The sequence below is a fragment of the Morone saxatilis genome, unplaced genomic scaffold (assembly GCF_004916995.1).
Source record: "Morone saxatilis isolate NCDOM2014 unplaced genomic scaffold, NCSU_SB_2.0 Contig1, whole genome shotgun sequence".
Classification (NCBI taxonomy): domain Eukaryota; kingdom Metazoa; phylum Chordata; class Actinopteri; family Moronidae; genus Morone; species Morone saxatilis.
The window spans coordinates 8,839,952-8,856,686 of NW_023339651.1; the positions used below are offsets into that span (position 1 = coordinate 8,839,952).

The 16,735-nt window shown below is 41.4% G+C and overlaps 1 protein-coding gene across 2 annotated transcripts in view; it reads right to left on the bottom strand.

Annotated features, from left to right (window-relative positions):
- The window catches only part of LOC118329217 (vinculin), a 25,295-nt gene extending 8,779 nt beyond the window's left edge, over positions 1 to 16,516 (bottom strand). For both annotated transcript variants that reach the window (XM_035663245.1, XM_035663254.1), the window contains exons 1-6: positions 16,349 to 16,516; positions 6,840 to 6,910; positions 4,270 to 4,420; positions 2,497 to 2,605; positions 1,732 to 1,854; positions 1,454 to 1,614 (exon numbers count right to left, since the gene is read on the bottom strand). In XM_035663245.1, coding sequence (XP_035519138.1) covers positions 1,454 to 1,614; positions 1,732 to 1,854; positions 2,497 to 2,605; positions 4,270 to 4,420; positions 6,840 to 6,910; positions 16,349 to 16,516 — 783 coding nt within the window. The remainder of the gene's footprint in view (positions 1 to 1,453; positions 1,615 to 1,731; positions 1,855 to 2,496; positions 2,606 to 4,269; positions 4,421 to 6,839; positions 6,911 to 16,348) is intronic.
- Between the last annotated feature and the right edge of the window lie 219 nt (positions 16,517 to 16,735).

The following is a 16,735-nucleotide window of genomic DNA, read 5'->3' on the forward strand; positions in this document are numbered from 1 at the left end:
GAGAGTGTGTGAGTGTGTGTGAGAGTGAGTGAAAAAGCCAGTGAAGTAAAGTGAGACAGACTAATATAGGATCTTTGCACTCATTTCAAATGCAAACACACATTCATTACAGCCTATAATCAAACACAGAATGGGATTACTCATACATTAGGACAGGGTGTGGTTCATGGCATTAGTAACAGGGATGATGTAAAGTGATTAAGTGTTCATGGAAATAAGATGTGTGAGCAAACTAAGCCATATCTGTTGGATTACAACTAAAAATGAGCCATTTATACAACAAAATCCATATCCGGTTTTCTATGTGTTCTCCTCCTATGGCTGTTAAATGCAAGTACAGAGTAGGAGAGACCATATCATCATGGTAAAGAGGGATGAATGCTGAGCGAATTCTCATTAATGACACCCAAATCAATACTGCATGAGTCGGGTCAATCTATCATCAGACAGGTTGAGGACATAGCGAGGTTTAAATGGCACAGGAGGAGGACACATAGATGGTGATACAATGTCGTGTTATGAAGCAAAACAAATCCAAAGAAAAAAAGAGAGAACAAAATACTGCATAGATCAACATTTCAGCAATTCAACCTGCTTTACACTTGTTCAATAAACACCATTCCATTAGCAGTACAAACGTATTCAAACTGCTAATATACTCTATTAATAGTCTGCAGTATAGCCTCACTACTGCCTCTCTACTGATAAGCACACAATGGCACCACAAAGCAGACAGCACACACATCTGTCAGACATGCTGCTGCACAACCAAGGGGCGAGAGAGGTCAGGCTTACCTTCTACAGGGGGTGAAGGGAGAAAGAAACGGTAAAAAGAAAGGAAGAACGACATAAATACAAAATGTTGAACTGGACATACCAACTGAGAGCAACAACAACAAAAAAGTGGCAACAAAAGAAGAAAGTGGCACAAGAAAGAGCCATTGGGAAAGTGAAGAAGCAGAACGTGCAGAGCAGAAAAAACATAAAAGGAACCCGAAAGACTGACCAGCTACATGGAGACAGAGAAAGTTAAAGCATTCCTCCTTTAATCACTAACTGTATGCACGCTTAAAATATTGCAAAAGCATTTTTCACACCTGTCAAACTTGAAATAAAGTAATCCCTGATGAAACAAAGTGCATGCCTTGTTAAGAAAGGAAAATATATACACCGAATGAGAATCACTCATAATCTCTTCAGTCTGCAGCCTCCTGCCAAAGGCATTCTGGGAGTGCGTGAGAGCACAGTGGGTAGCCGACAAAATTCATGTTTTTGCTCATTCAGACACTGCTTCCAGCTGTGATCCACAAAGAATGCACAAAAACAAAGTTTAAACACTCAAAGAGCAAAGCAGTCTCTTGTTCCTCACGTATATATAAAAATAACAGTGTGTGCACGTGACTTTGAAGGCAACAGACAAACTGAAGTAAAAGCATGTCATTTTTGTACGTGCCTTGTTGGCCCATGCATCCTCGTCCCAGGACGTAAGCTGCAACACTCTGATGATCTCGTTGATCTCTGCGCTCATCTTCTCAAAAGTGAAGTTACGGTTCTTCAAGGCCTCCTCCACGCCCTGGCTGCCAGATGTCTTGGTTGTCACAAAGATTTTGATACCTGAAAGACAAAAACAGAACTCACAGTAAACAATACAATATTTGATCCTTAAAATACTCACCTGAAACACATTGTGTGGGTCGGGGTATTGGCTTTATGAAAGTAGTATGTGATTACCTGAGATGAGGATGGGCAGCAGCTCTTTGACTGTGTTCATGGAGTTAACCAACATCACACGGTGCTCCTGGTGTGTCAGCTCCTGCTGTCGCTCATCTATCATCTTTGCCATCTTTGTCATCCCTGGACACAGGCAATAAACCAGAGGTGGAAAGGAATTAAGCACGTTTTAACGAATTAAGCTGTTTAAGATTCTTACTCTAATACATGTATCTGACAGCTGGGATTATTTGTTAATCTTCAGATTAATAGTATACATATTCTGCAAAATATGGTGATCAAACTCTTACAATATAAACTTTTTCAGGAACCCAGAAAGACAGATTTGTTTGATAATTTTAGACATTCTCTTAAGAGCTTTAGAGAATTTAATCATCATTTGGAGGAGCATGTAATCCTTCAACTAATCTTTAAACATAAAACCGCTTGAAACTGGAGATTGGAGGGATTTTTAAATCAACAATGTGGCAGGGACAGGTCTTCAGAGAAGATGTATTTTAATTTTGATGATTTACATACATGTGATTTATGCAACTTCCATTATTTGTTCACTTAAGTAAAACTTTAAATAAAAATTTGAGTACTATTTTATTACTTTTATACTCATTACTGCAACAAACGCATACCAATGCTAACATAGCAAAACAAATTTAATTCCAGCCAACACATCCTGAATCTGTCAATGAAGACAGCAAATCTCAAGAGACACTGTTCAGTCAAGATCTCAGCAAAGTAATCTTACTCCTGCTGTATCAGCAAACTGACCTGGTCCCAGGTTCTTTGTGTACGTGATCAAGTCCTCCATAGACTCCACCACCTCTGCCACTGTCAGGTACTCCAGAATGCCTTTGCACACACGGATTATTTTGCGGACCTATGATAATAATGGGAAAAAACAACAACAAAGGCTAATTGAAAAACTATTTTGCATTGCCAGAAAAAAAGTGATTATGCAAACAACCCCCCACCCCACTTTCCATTCACATTCTCCCTAATTACACCCTGATAATGCTGCCTACTGACATTCCAGCCTCTTTGTCTGCTTCACTCCAGCTTTATGTGGACTGCTGGAGTCACCACCCCACTATACAGAGCGATGCCTGAGCTGCATTGGGAAACATGATGGCACCGGTGACTGATGACTCTTGCTGAGTCTTGCTGACTGCTGCGGACAGCGCTGGGACGCCTGATGTCTGCTCCCAGAGAGCTGATCTGCAACTTTTTTATTCTACTCTCCATCCCTGAGAGGAAAAGAAAGATGGGCCTGATAGATGATACTCCTGCCTGGTTCAAGATTTAGGAAGGCTTTGTGCAAGAAATATGGAGGAGTTACACTTGCAGCGTATTTATCTACCTCTCTGTGTTCTTTATAAGCTGTACAGTACCGGGAATAGATACTGTCCTTCTTCAGCAGGGCCACTTGCAATGCTCAAGTGGCTGTTAAAAACACATTAAAAGCCTTTCAGCTCAGCTGCTGCTCAATTAAAATGGTACAACCTTTAACGCCGTTACAAGCTGTAATAGTTATGTTCTGTCCATTTCTTTTGCATAGTGGTGTTTTGTTAAAGTCAGTGTTGGTAGGTCTTTTGCACTATTTCACGCCCATTACCCAGAATCTATTTACAGCCTGACCTATACTGGATTTTTGAGGCCGATTTCATTATTTGAGAAAAATAAAAATCTGTTAACAACATAGCAGATGAGTTACTTTTTTGTAAGTAACATAACCATTCAAATTTGGTCATTAAGAGATAGGGTAGAGATATGTCTCTGAAGCAGAATATTTTAAAAACTAACTAAGAAAGATGAACAGCAAGCGTCAATGTAAATTAATTTAGGTTAATACAATTTTAATTAAACTTGAATTAAAGTTAAAATAAACAAATATGCTGTGTAAAAACTATTAACTGCTGCCATTTTGTGCATTGCAATTATTTTTTGCATGGTCAGGCTCTAAATTTGGCAGCCTTGTTGAGCACATATTTGACTCCTTGGTGGTGAAGTCGTAATCCCTAGCGTGGCATTTTAGTATGTGGGTGCAACGTAGTTATCGCAGTAACACAAATTCTGCTTCATACTTATGTTTATAACGAGCCAAGCACAGAAGAAGTGACGTCATATTGACGTATTTCCAGTCGTCTGTAAACATCATGCCACTCCAGGTGGGAAAAAATAAATAAATCAAAGCACATGTAAGCCTACACCATTTTGCACCAATGCTTTATTAATACACTGGGAGAACTCCAGAGCACAAGATGCAGAGAAATCAATTCTTCAACCATCAGGTGACTCAATAAACCATTATTAAATTCACATGTGTTTCTGAAGTGTAGTTAGGGGCACAACAACATCCTTATGCATGAAATCACTATGTGAGAGATTTGTTAGCTAGAATACAGTAAACCTCTCAAACTGATGATATCTAGCAGTGTCAACTGATCAATATTTCTTTCCTGTAACAGAATCTGCATTCTGACCTTGCTCAACGAACTTCTGCTGGTGAATAGATAATAAAATGAAGAATGAAAGAATGAATACCTCGGCTTCATCAAAGGTCAGGAGCAGGTCAGAGGTCCCAGAGAGGATGCCCCGGGAGCCATCGATGAGGTAATCCCGAGCAGGAACAGAGTATGGATCGGCTTTCAGCATGGAGGCGGCCTGTACCAGCTTAGTGCATGCATTCTCCACTCTGTGGAAGACAGAAGATGGTTGATTTGAAAGGCAGAAAAAAATAAATAAATAAAAATAAAAACAAGTCATGCTGATGATATGAAGCCTTTAAGAAGCCAGATGGACATTAGGCATGAAAACAGTAAATTGCCTACAGCAAAAACAGATGGAAGCCTGGAGATACAGCTCGCCATAACATACAGTAGCTGCTGTCTAAGTATGACTTTGTGTCATTTGCTCTTCTTATATTCCTCTCGTCACATTCTAAGCAAATGCTGAAGCCAATTTAGATGGATTACGTTTTATATCATATCCCACACAGGGGTTAAATTGGGAATAAGGAAGGGGGCAGCCCTTATTTATATACTGATGCTGGGTGAAATCAAAAATAACCAAGGCATGAATTAACATATCTTAGCCCAATAAAAAAAGGCTGCTGACAAGATTTCATGTTTACAGGGAGTTCACACATCATGTGAGCAGCTCATCCTAAAACTACTGTCAGTAGTTTCCTTCCTGTGCTACAGCTATGTGTGTGTGTGTGTGTGTGTGTGTGATTATCAGCTTGTACGTTAACCAATCTTGTTCAAAACAAGCACGGCATGCAAAAAGACCAAACTTCGTTCTTTCGTGAACAAATTACGAATACATACTTTTACAGAATCATAAGGATATTGTGGAGTTCCTAGTAAGTAAACATCTCCTGCAAAACACAGTTAATGTGCTATATACAGCCAACTGATTGTGAAAATACATTTAAAGGAGTTAAATATAATATATATATATATATATATATGAAGGAGCATTTTTGGATGATTTTTAAGAAATGTGCAGATCTATTTTGGGAATTAATGAAGCATGAAACACGATGTTTTCACAAAGTAAACTGTATGTGTTGTAGTATTGTTACTGCCCTGAAGAAAAAACCTAATGAATTGAGCTTCAAGGCTCATTCTTGACCTTGGGAATAGTATCTGTGTGTGTCTGGAGCTTTCAGTTGCATTTTGTGAGCTGAGAGCTCCAGAAGAAATCTACTGAGACAAACCTGAGTTTATATTTTTTGTCAAAAGGTCAGTGGAATAGATATTTAGTTTAAAGTGGGATAAGGGGAAGGAAGTTTGGGCCTGGTTAAAAATGAAGCACACTATTACTGTACATACTGTAAAGCAAATTTGTGATTTAGGGCTAAATAAAAGTGACTTGACTCTCACAGGATGTGATTTGGACCTCAGGAGGCAGAGCTCCACTCTAGCTGGCTCCAGCCCAATTTAACCCCTGTTTCCACAGAAATGTAAATGATTGATAGTTGCTTCATGGGTGTGATGCACTCAGTGAACTCCAGAGCAGCAAAACCCGCAGGCTCAGTCCTTTGATTCAGCATCACACATGCCACCTGCATAGTATCATAACAGCCATATTCCACATAGAAACGGGCAACAAGCCAAGTGTTGAACACATGTTCTAGTTCCCACAGTATACTGTCCCAAATGTTACTGCAGTAACAAGAGATCACTACTGCTTTTTTCCACATTTTTAGGCATTGCAAAGGGGCCAAACAAGAGGTGTTCAGTTTCCATTCTTCCTGAAGGAGCAAGTCTCCTGCAGGATAAAAGCTAATGTATGTGCATGACATCAAGGCTGACATGAGTGTGTGTGTGTGTGTGTGTGTGTGTGTGTGTCTTTGCAGAGCCAGCCAGCAGTGTCCTTCAGCGTGCACTAGCGAGAAACAGCCATGCATTAACCGGACCCCGACAGACACTATATTTAGTGAGAGAGTCGCATTCCAGCACATGTGCTGATGGATGACGACAGGGTGACGATGTGACTTCGAGGCGCCAAATGTGTTGAGCCTGATGACCTGTGCCTGCCAATGCGTTTCATCCCTGACCTTGGGGGGCTCCCGGGTCCCGCCTCTCCCTCCCTCCACTGTAGTCTCTCATGTAATAAGGATCGGTGAAAGACTGTGATACGCACAGACAGCAGCTGGGGACAAGTTAATGATTTAGCCGATGTGGTGTGAGCCAGGGAAACAAATACATTGATTAAATATGTACATCTGTCCTTTGCTACGTCAGTATGTAAACTTTTTTTGTTTATGTTTAAACATGAACCAAAAGCAGCAGCAGCCAGCGGCTCTTATGTATAATGACATGTACAAGTTTGTGGCCTTTCTCCTTTAGGGTGAAGGAACTCCTCCGTGTGCAAAAAAGTATTTATGTTACACCGGGGCAAGATTCTGAGGCACTTAACATGCCATGTCTGACCTTTACTTGGGCACAACCAGCCATTACTGCAACAGATAAAGAGAGAAAGAGAGCCAAAGAGAGGCTAGTGGGTTCCACATACTGTAGAGAGAAAGAAGTACTTCATCTAAATACACTTGAGAGGTTTGTTACTGTATGAAACTGAGGGCTGCAGAGAGATCCTTCTGTGCTTACTTGATAAAAGCTGGTTGCATGTCCCTTTTCATGATCTGATCTTCTGTGGTTTGTACAGTCTCCTTCCCCACCTGGAAAACACAGATTATTTATGAGTCAAAATCATTCTCAAGTAATGTATAACCACTAACACACACACACAGACATTTGCAAGCAATGATTTAACATCAAAGAAATCATGAGATTCCATTTTGCATGCACAAATTTGTGACCCAATTCTTCCCAATAAATCATAACAACAAATCGAAATAACAACTGAATCAATGTTAACCTGTTCCTCTAAAACAAGTGCTCAATTTGACTCATCGACTATGTGTTTAACTTACTTCACCTGTTTGTCATTTGTTCCTTTTGTTTTATCTCTAGTGTCACAGAGGGACAGGGCCAGTCCCAGCATGCACTGGGCATGTCATTTGGTTCATTACAGTGTCAACACGGATATTGCATCACTTTCATATACCAGTTTAGAGTTGTTGGTGGACTGGAGGAAGAAACTGTGGTATGTAACCACCGTGTGACCACCCACCATGAAACAAAGTTTGGAGTAAACTCAAATGCTTAAAAACTGAGCCACCATACGTGTTACTAATATTATGTTATTAATTTGACTGAAAACATTCACTTGAATCAGGCTTTCATTAGTGTCTAATTTGTTGATTTTTTTTATTATTTGTTTTATTTCTTTGGATGCTTATCAGAGCATTGTCAGTGCTGATAAAACATGTTGAGAAAACTGTAAAATTGCAACAGGAAACGGTTGTTTCTGGTTGGTAGGGCAGAGTCAGTTGCAACTCAAATATAGTTGAGATATTTAATAGTCTAAATGCCTTTTCCACATGAGTGCTTAAGGTTAAACTACAGTAACTATATAAACAGCACAAATGCGTGTGACTAATTCAATCATGAGCTAATATGAGAACACAGCTTCTCCTTTTTCCTTTGATTGGTGACCATGGTATGAACCTAATAATGCACCCTGTGGTTTAGCAATAAAGAAACGAATGGAGTAGAGTTCCCTGTCAGGAAATATGACTAGGGTTACAATTTTGATGATGATTTTGATTTTAATGAATTTCTGTTCATTACATGGAATTACAAAAGAAGTAACGCTTTAACGTCACTGCTTTTATCGTTAGATGACACATGTTCTTCTTTATTAATGGCAAGCCCACTCGCTACTCATATGTCATATTTAGAAACTGGTAAAGGCGGCAGCAGGAGTGGTCAAACAGTCTCCAGTGGAGACAGGAAACACCCCCCCGGCCCCACCGCAGCCCCAGCCCTGATGACTAGCTCATCAGTCATGAGGATTTTGTATCACTCAACACTTAAAGCTCTAGCAGTAAGTATCAAAGGAGTTGTGCTGCCTCAGTAATATTCAATTCCAAAGCTTTAATGCAACTTGGATGCATATTTTATACATCAATAGCACGTCATACGCGTGAGTAAAACACTCCACCACAACTCTCCCCCTAAGGGAGTTTTGTCTTTAATCATAGTTTTCCAGAATGATGTCCTGTTACTTGTCCGGCGGACCATTATTTCAACGAGGCAGCTGCTGGGGGGACGCCAGGCCCCTTATAATGTGTAAAGCAGCTGAACGCCTCCTCTGCCTCAAATGCCAAAATGACTCACCTCCCCCGTCGTGACCTCAGCTCTGTAGAGAGGCACAACTCACCCACGTCGAGTTGCCATGGGCGAGAGATCAGACGCGTTCATACAGGGACACGGATCACACTGACTGGGCTAAATGAGCTGCATCTCTGCCCAGTTGGGAGACATTAAACCTTTATATTGTTATTATGACAAATATTAACTACATGAGCGATTACCTCACCGTGACATAATGTAGCACTATATAACATTTGTCTCACTGTGCTGCACAACCTTGTACCTGCTAAGTGATGGGGTATAAGCCAGCCAAGGTTTAGCCGATATTCATTTTAGGCAACCGATCATAAATTATACAAGATGGAAATAAGTGCTGAAACAATTAGTTTATTAGTCATATGGAAGGAAAACCTTTTTTATAGGCAATTAATTGTCATTTATATAATTGGAAATTCGATATGTTTGGGTTTTGGACATACGGTTTGATAAAACAAACTATTTAAAAGGGCATTACTCTGGGGTCTGGGAATTAATGGCACCGTTATTGGCACTTACTTACAAATATTTTATAAACTAAACAACTAATTGATTAATCTAAACATAATCAAGCAGCCCTGCTGGAAATTACAAAAAAGAAAGTAGGTTCTGCTTTCATTCTGGTGCTTGGGGATGTAGTCCTGATGCTGTGGTGAGCACGCCCAGTCTGCTCGTCAACGTGTCCCACTACATGCAGAAGCAGAGCCGTTCCAGGTGGTTGACGTGGAGGCTGTAGTGGAGCGGAGCAGACGTGCATCTCCTCGCTCTCTTTTCACCGGACCGGAGGGACTCTGAGCAACTGAGGGGTTATAAATTAGGGCCAAAGGTTGTGCCAAACTAAAACAGGAGCTTAGCAGAGGCTGTCCGTCTCAGAGCGTATATATGCCACCCTGACATTCCACCAATGAGTGGCTCTGAACAAAAGCCAACAGCAACAACTAAAGCTGTTCTGTCCCGTTCAACTAAAGGGCAGCGGGGCTACAGGGCACTGACAGTGTAGTAAACATGAGTGAGGGGGGGAAAAAGTAACACAAAGACCTTATAAACTCCTTATAAACCTCTAAGATGTATGATGGTACATGGATTTACAGCTAGAACTATTAATGGTAAAATCAATCAATGGCAATTTTGATACCAGTTAAACATTAAAGACATAGAAAGCATTTGCCATTTGTTACATGTGAGGGTTTGTTTGGCTGGTTTCTGTTTTTTTTTTAATGTTGGTCAGGCAAAATATGCGATTTTATGGGCTCTGGTCAAACTTTAAGGCTAATCACAGATTGGCTTATAATTAAAATATCCACTTGCCGTCGTAAAATAACAGCACTTCTTCTAAGCTGCTAAACTGCAGTTACAAAGATAAACTTTCTCGAGGAGTCGTAGTAAGATTTATACGAGATCAAGTCAAGTTTAGACATGACCTAAACTGAACAAATGAGAGAAGACAGACTGCACCATAAGCCAACAATGTGGAGGCTAAAAGAAGAGCGCATACTGCGTTTAACGAGTGTTGAGTCATATTCTCCCCAAAGCAGCATGCAGGAGCGTCAGAAACCAAGTCGAGCTGAGGCCCTTGGTACTGTATTCAGGTCATCACTGTCTTCCATTTCCTCCTCCCTGCGTAGCCTCTTCCTGCTGTCTGAAGTTCAACAACAGTCTCCAAAACAATTAGCTGCAGAAATAGAACTGAACCGAGTTTACAACTGCTGTTGTCAGGCAGTTCACGATGCCTGGCCTTATTTGCTATTTTGAGCATCTGTCCAAATTCTGTACCACATGCTTATGAAAGTAACCGACCAAGTTTGACATTAAGGCTGGGAAAGGATTATTTGAACGACTGATTCATCCACATGAAAGTATATATTTTTAAAAACTGTAAATAAAATGTTTTGTCTGACCAAAACTGATGAAATAAGTGAATTATTGGCATTTAGCCTGAACTGGTAATTGATAGTGAAGACAGGGAACATGTGGGAGAGAAGATAAAGATGACGTGAGGACGGACTATCCCGTTCCTTGAATAGTTTCTAGCAGACCGCTTTAAGGAAGGCCAGTTGTTCACTTCCACCTTCTTTTTAAAAACCTTTCACAGATTCAGTGTCATCTTCTTCCAAGCTGTCACATACCACGCTACAGGCCGGCGGTCTCATTTACCATTTGTGTCTGGAGTGGAAACACTGACACTCCTTTTACCATCCAAGAGTGCTGTGTGGAAACCCTGTGTTGTGAAGGAGCTTGATAAAGTAGCTGCTCCTTTGGAACAGACTCGGCTTTGTTGACGGCGGCCCATCGCTCTGCCGGGAGAAGAAAGGCCACTCTGAAAGCTGCCAAGACACAGCCTGCCTTTCACATGTTGGGTAGTTTTAGCACAATGCTGTGTTAGTCATGGTGACCGCAAAGATCTGTAACGGCGAAATTCTGGCAAGCGCCGTCACTGCTGCCCTTAGCAATGTCCTACAAATAAACTGTATATCATTCTGCGCAGAGGTTTAGTTCGTCAAAGTGCGACTCAGACGCTGACTCGCACTCTAAGTGACTTTGTACTGCGATCTGATGAGACGTGTTCACACAAATTGATGCCGCAGCACTCCATTAGCTACTTTTGATCAATAGTCTCTGGCGTTCTGAGATATTAAATTACTTTTGACTCGTCAGAGGTTGTGCTGAAGGTCAACGACTTCATCGTGCATCTGTCAAGTGGCGACGAACGTGGTTTATCAGTTTGGTTCAGGAAGTGGCAACCTGCGGGGTGTCCGAGGCGATGAAAGTCACAAATCAAAACGGCCTGCTTGGGCATGGCGATACAGACCCTGCAGCCAGAGAGAATATATCACAACTATCTATCTCAAGTTACAAGAGCTTAGCAGCTCGTACAGTGTTACTGGGGAGGGGCACTCATGAGGGCGAATCCTCCTCATAAAAAAAAGACTGAGTTGATAAAAGGCTCGTCATGAATGAGCTGGCCTTTTTTCTCCAGAACAAGGATTGCTAAAGAACAGAGATAACAGGAGATTACTTTTATTTTTATTGTATCTACTGAGAGTTGTGGAGGAAGTTACATCAAACCGAAGCATCCAATCATGTGTTTCTCCTATACCGTTTATACTTGAGAGCAGTGGCTCCTTTTTCTTTATTCTCCTATGTCTCGCACGGGATAAAGACTTAAAATACAACACAGCAAACCCGGGTTGTGACAGCCCTACTGCTTTGTATCCTTTGTCACGGTCCGCAGCTGTAAACATTGTCGAGGGAGAGGGGTTTCCCTTCACTGGCTCACACTGTTCCTGAGTGGGGCCAGCAGCTGCCGGGTCTTCCTGACTTGGCTTCCTGCATTTCCTCATCAATTCACCACTCCTCCAGCTCCCCCCTCTCCTGACAAATTCTCATCTGACTGATGACAAAAAATAGACTATCGGCGCAGTACGAATCCATAACTCAACAATGCACGTCTGTGACGACGAGATTATCTCTTTCGTCGGAGACCACGCGAACATGTCAGACTCTGCGATCCTTGCATTGTTGCCAAGATGACAGAATCGAATGGTGAGCAGGATGAAATGATTTCCCTTTGACAAATTGCAGGAAGCAAGAGTACCAGGTAATAGGAAGCATTTTCTTTTGTATGCCTTTAAGCACTTTAGTTAATGAACACATTTGTTTCCAATCTGTAAAGGATTTAAGAAGTAGGTGCTTGAAACGACAGTTCGAGAGCTTGTGTGTTTAAAAATGTCCTTGTGTTGTATCAGCAGTATTCCTCTCAAAGTTTAAGAAGTTGAACACTAACAACACTTCTATGTCGAATGAGTAAAAGGAGACACAGACTACCGTTAAGCCCAACTTCCAGTATCTGCATTTCTCTGGTGTTGTTGCGCGATGATGAACGATGCACAGTGGTATTTTGAAACCTCAGAAGTATTGCAGAAGATGGAAGAAGAGTTGTTTTTTTTTTTTTTATCCAAAGATCAGCTGTACAGTCACTGAGTGTTTCTGCACACAGGATCATCTCTACGAGTCACGTGAGCCTTGTGATCTGTGCAAACAGGAAGACCAACACTTACTACTTGATCCGCTCCAGGACCATACATCACTGGCATTCTTCTCTTTATCCCACGACTATAAAAAAGAGCTATAAAAGTAATGAAGTACAACAGGCCTGTGTAGTCAACTCAAAGGAATGACTGCTGACACAGAGGAGCGTAATTTTCATGCATTTAACCCAGTAAGAAAATATCTAAACTCTCAGATTCACTTAATATGCAGTATAAACATTTAAAATATAACTTTACTCTGAATGTTTTAGACGTTTCATTATGATTCAAACAAAGAAGGATCCCCCCTCGAGCACTGGAGCCATGGAGCTGGTTCTTTATGTGCAGCTGAGCTGGTTTTAAGCCTTGCGACTAAGTTATTGTTGCACAAGCCATTTGTGCAATGAGCACTAGGCATGGGTGTTGCACAAGCATTGAAGAAATATTTCAAATACACAATTTACCCACAGGTTCACTGACTACGGTTAGCCACATCCTGCTGAAGAAGACATTCACCAGCTTGAAGCTGTTGGTCAGACACGTATCGCAGACGAATATGAAGTTGACACAAAGACGTGAGAACGCAGGCTTTTCTCTGGGATACCTTGTTGATTGATAATCATACTCAGTATTTCAATAAAACGGTTCATTCAAAGGATTAGCTCAACCCCCCCTCTGGGCAGGGATGCATTCCTGTTTGCTGGGAATTCCTCACATTCCTCACATTCGTCTTTAATTGAGGCCTGGCTCATTGTTTCAATCAGGAAACACGGACGTGAAAGATGCTGAGTGCTCATGAGGGGTCTCGGTTAGACCAGACGTATTTGACTCGCGATGGTTTGTGGTCGTGCTAGGCTTAAAATACTGGCTCGGCGTACAAGGGCTGCAATTTTATCTCCATGCATCTGGAATAATAAGATTAGGCCCTTTCAAATGAGTAATTTAAAAGGTCTACGCGTTTGTCACAGTGCATCAGATCTCTTTAGACAAGCTTAAGCATCCTAAAAGCTCATCTTCCCGTTCTCTGTCTGGACACAACCGTAAGTATACGTCATTCGAAAGGTGCAATCATCCGTCATCCAAAATCCAACCCGTGTTTAAGCTTCTGGCTCAAGAGACTTTGAACAGGATTCAGGAGGGAGGAAGTCTGTGCAACATGTGGTTTTCTGGGCAACACGGACAATGAAGTAAATAGCTTTTCTTTGACAGAGCCCCGCCCTGAGGATGTCTAGAGAAAGGCCATTAGACAGCTTCATCCCTTTCCCTTCCGAGGACGATCCTTTTCCTTGACATTTGCTCTCAAGTTATACGTTTACTTTGTTCAACAGCCTCACTGAAACTGCGTGACTTACAACAGGTGCAAATATTGAAAAGTCAAACATTCTGTAGTAAATAAGTGAGTTTCCTGAGAATATGCATCGCCGTCAGTAACAAAGAAGTCAAAGAAAAGATCCACACAGTGCGTTGACTTTCTCATTTGCGATGTGTGACTCACGGGACTGGTGGGATTGAAACCAGAAGAGAAAATTACATCTGATCCCCGACTTCAATGAAATCATAACACTGTCCATGTTGCTAGGTTGCTACGGCAACTGGAAATAATTACAGGCCCTATCCATTCATTCATTCACGCCACAGCTGGAAACATCTGATCACGATTCACAACGTCCAGAGAGCCTGGATCAGTTCACCCCGAGCTGCACAGGACGTTTCATCTGTCAGGAAATGATATTATTTAATCAATTATTAGCTAAAATGTGATGTTTCTGTATTTAAAGCTGCATTAATCAGCTGAAATGTGATGTTTCTATATTTAAAGCTGCATTAATCAGCTAAAATGTGATGTTTCTATATTTAAAGCTGCATTAATCAGCTAAAATGTGATGTTTCTGTATTTAAAGCTGCATTAATCAGCTGAAATGTGATGTTTCTATATTTAAAGCTGCATTCGTTCATTTTCTAGCCACTTGGGGGGCCGAGCTTTAGACAATAGTGGAACTTTTAGCACAACTGCGATGTTCGGATGATGTTTTTTAATGTTGTTTTAACTGAGCATACGTTGATTTCGCGTGTCTGCAGTATGTATCTAAAGTAAGAGGTTGTGTGTATAATTTAATGTCACGTACCAATCATTATAATTCCTTTGAAGGACAGACTAGTACACGCATCTTCTTCAATGAATCTTTATTAACACGTTCGATTGTAATGCAGCTCACCTCCCCACCAGTTGTTGCATCCGATTACAAAAAAGAAAAGTAAAGTAGGTAACGAATTATTAGAATAGGTTCAGGTCTAATGTTTTACTGTGTAACCAAGGCATTACACAGCAGTATGATTTGGTAGATGGTTGTATGTCCAGACTTATAGTTTGAGAGTGGGCATTGAGGAAAAACAAAGGCACAGAACGAAGTCAACTGGCTTTAAATGGTTACATGAACCCTAAAACCTACTAAATAAACTGTGGGGCAATGGTAGGCAATCCCTCGAAACAAAGAATTCCTTTGCTGACACGAGACGCCAGAGCAATTTTCCAAATTTATCGCCCAACGACTGCCAGGGTTGTGCTTGACCAGGCCGCCAGAGAGAACACCGCACAGGAACCAAGTCCGCCTTAATTTAGTCTCTATCTCTTCCTCTCTCTACGAGACACAATATCTGACAGCCCCTTCTTTCCTCTCTAGGAAAACTCTCCATGTATTGGTTTGTGTTTCGGTCTAGAGTTTGAGGAAACAAACATTGTCATTTCCTCACTTGACAGTTCTGAGAACACCACTGGTTTTTAAAAAAAATCTAAATATACTTGAAACCACAGCTGCAATGTAATGTAATGTTTTCGAAAGAATAGCCCCAAAGACATTTTAATTGCTCTGCGTGGGAGGAGAACATCACGGGCACCAACTCGATATGAGCACTTGCCATAGTGCATCAAGAGTGAGTCAAGACTTATAGCTACTGTATCACCAGGGAGGTTATATTTTTAGGTCTGTTTGGTTGGTTGTTAGTTGGCAGGTTCTTGTGGTCCTAAGCTATGAGTCCAAAACAAGTTATTAGTGTATGTTTTTGCGCATATTCTTAGTGATTTCACAGACAGACCTGCAGCACTCACTAGTGACGACACGTCTCTGCAATCACGGCTCTAGAAAGGGAGTCACACCTTTTTACTGACAGCAATCAAAATGCAGTTATGTGACCACAGCGGAAAAAGTAGAGAAGTAATAATATAGCTGAGCGTTGACAGCTGCCATATAATATGTTACGACTTCAATAATCAATCATTTCTCCAAGCCTGTATAGATCTGCTTTGGAAGTTTTGGTTGCAAATGCTATGTAAATGTAAATGTAAATGTAAGTGCAATGAACTGCCCCCACCTTACTGACATGGTTTCAGTTAGTTCCTGAGCTAAAACAAAAAAATATTTCAGATTCATTCATATTATATATATACACATAACTCACAGTCATATTAAATGTTACCCCCCAGATGAAGAGGATTAAAGAAACAGGATTTCTGCTCACACATACTAGCAGCAGTGCCTACGTCAAGATATGGCAGCTACAGAGGAGGCAGGGCATATTTTCAAGGGGAAAAGGGCGTCACTGCCCTTTGCCCCCTCCGCCCCGAGGCAAACAACTCCAACAAACTTTAATAGCATGCATTCATTTCCCTTTCTATTAAACCCATAGCGAGCTACACCCGTCTGTTTATACGGGTTCAAGTGCGTTAAGAGCAGGACGGTGTGGGACAAAGAGCGACAGGTAGCGTACCAAACACCCGCCGAGTGTGAGCCACACTTTGCCAGGTACAATTTCACAAAGGGAAAGAGAGTTGCTCACCCGAACAAGGTTGCTAACAGCCGCCTGCACGGCAGCCACCGGCGCCGTCAGATCTGGGATGGCTTTCCCGTCAACTTCACCTTCTTCGTGCATTATCACCAGATGGGATATCTGCTGAGCCACCGGCTCCAGGATACTTTCTATCGTTTTCGTGTGGAAAACCGGCATGGTGACAACTTTAGACCACTATCCAAGAGAAAAATAAGTGAATATCCTACCACCTAAGGCAGTTTTCTCCCAAAACTCCCGCTTACAAAAAGCCTAAAATAATCCCGATAGCTTTTCCCAGGACAGTTTCACCCTCCGGTATGAAGACTACAACTACTCCCGTGAAACCATCAGCGTAAAAAAAAAAAAAAAAAAACCCAACTGCCAGAGGAGGGAGCT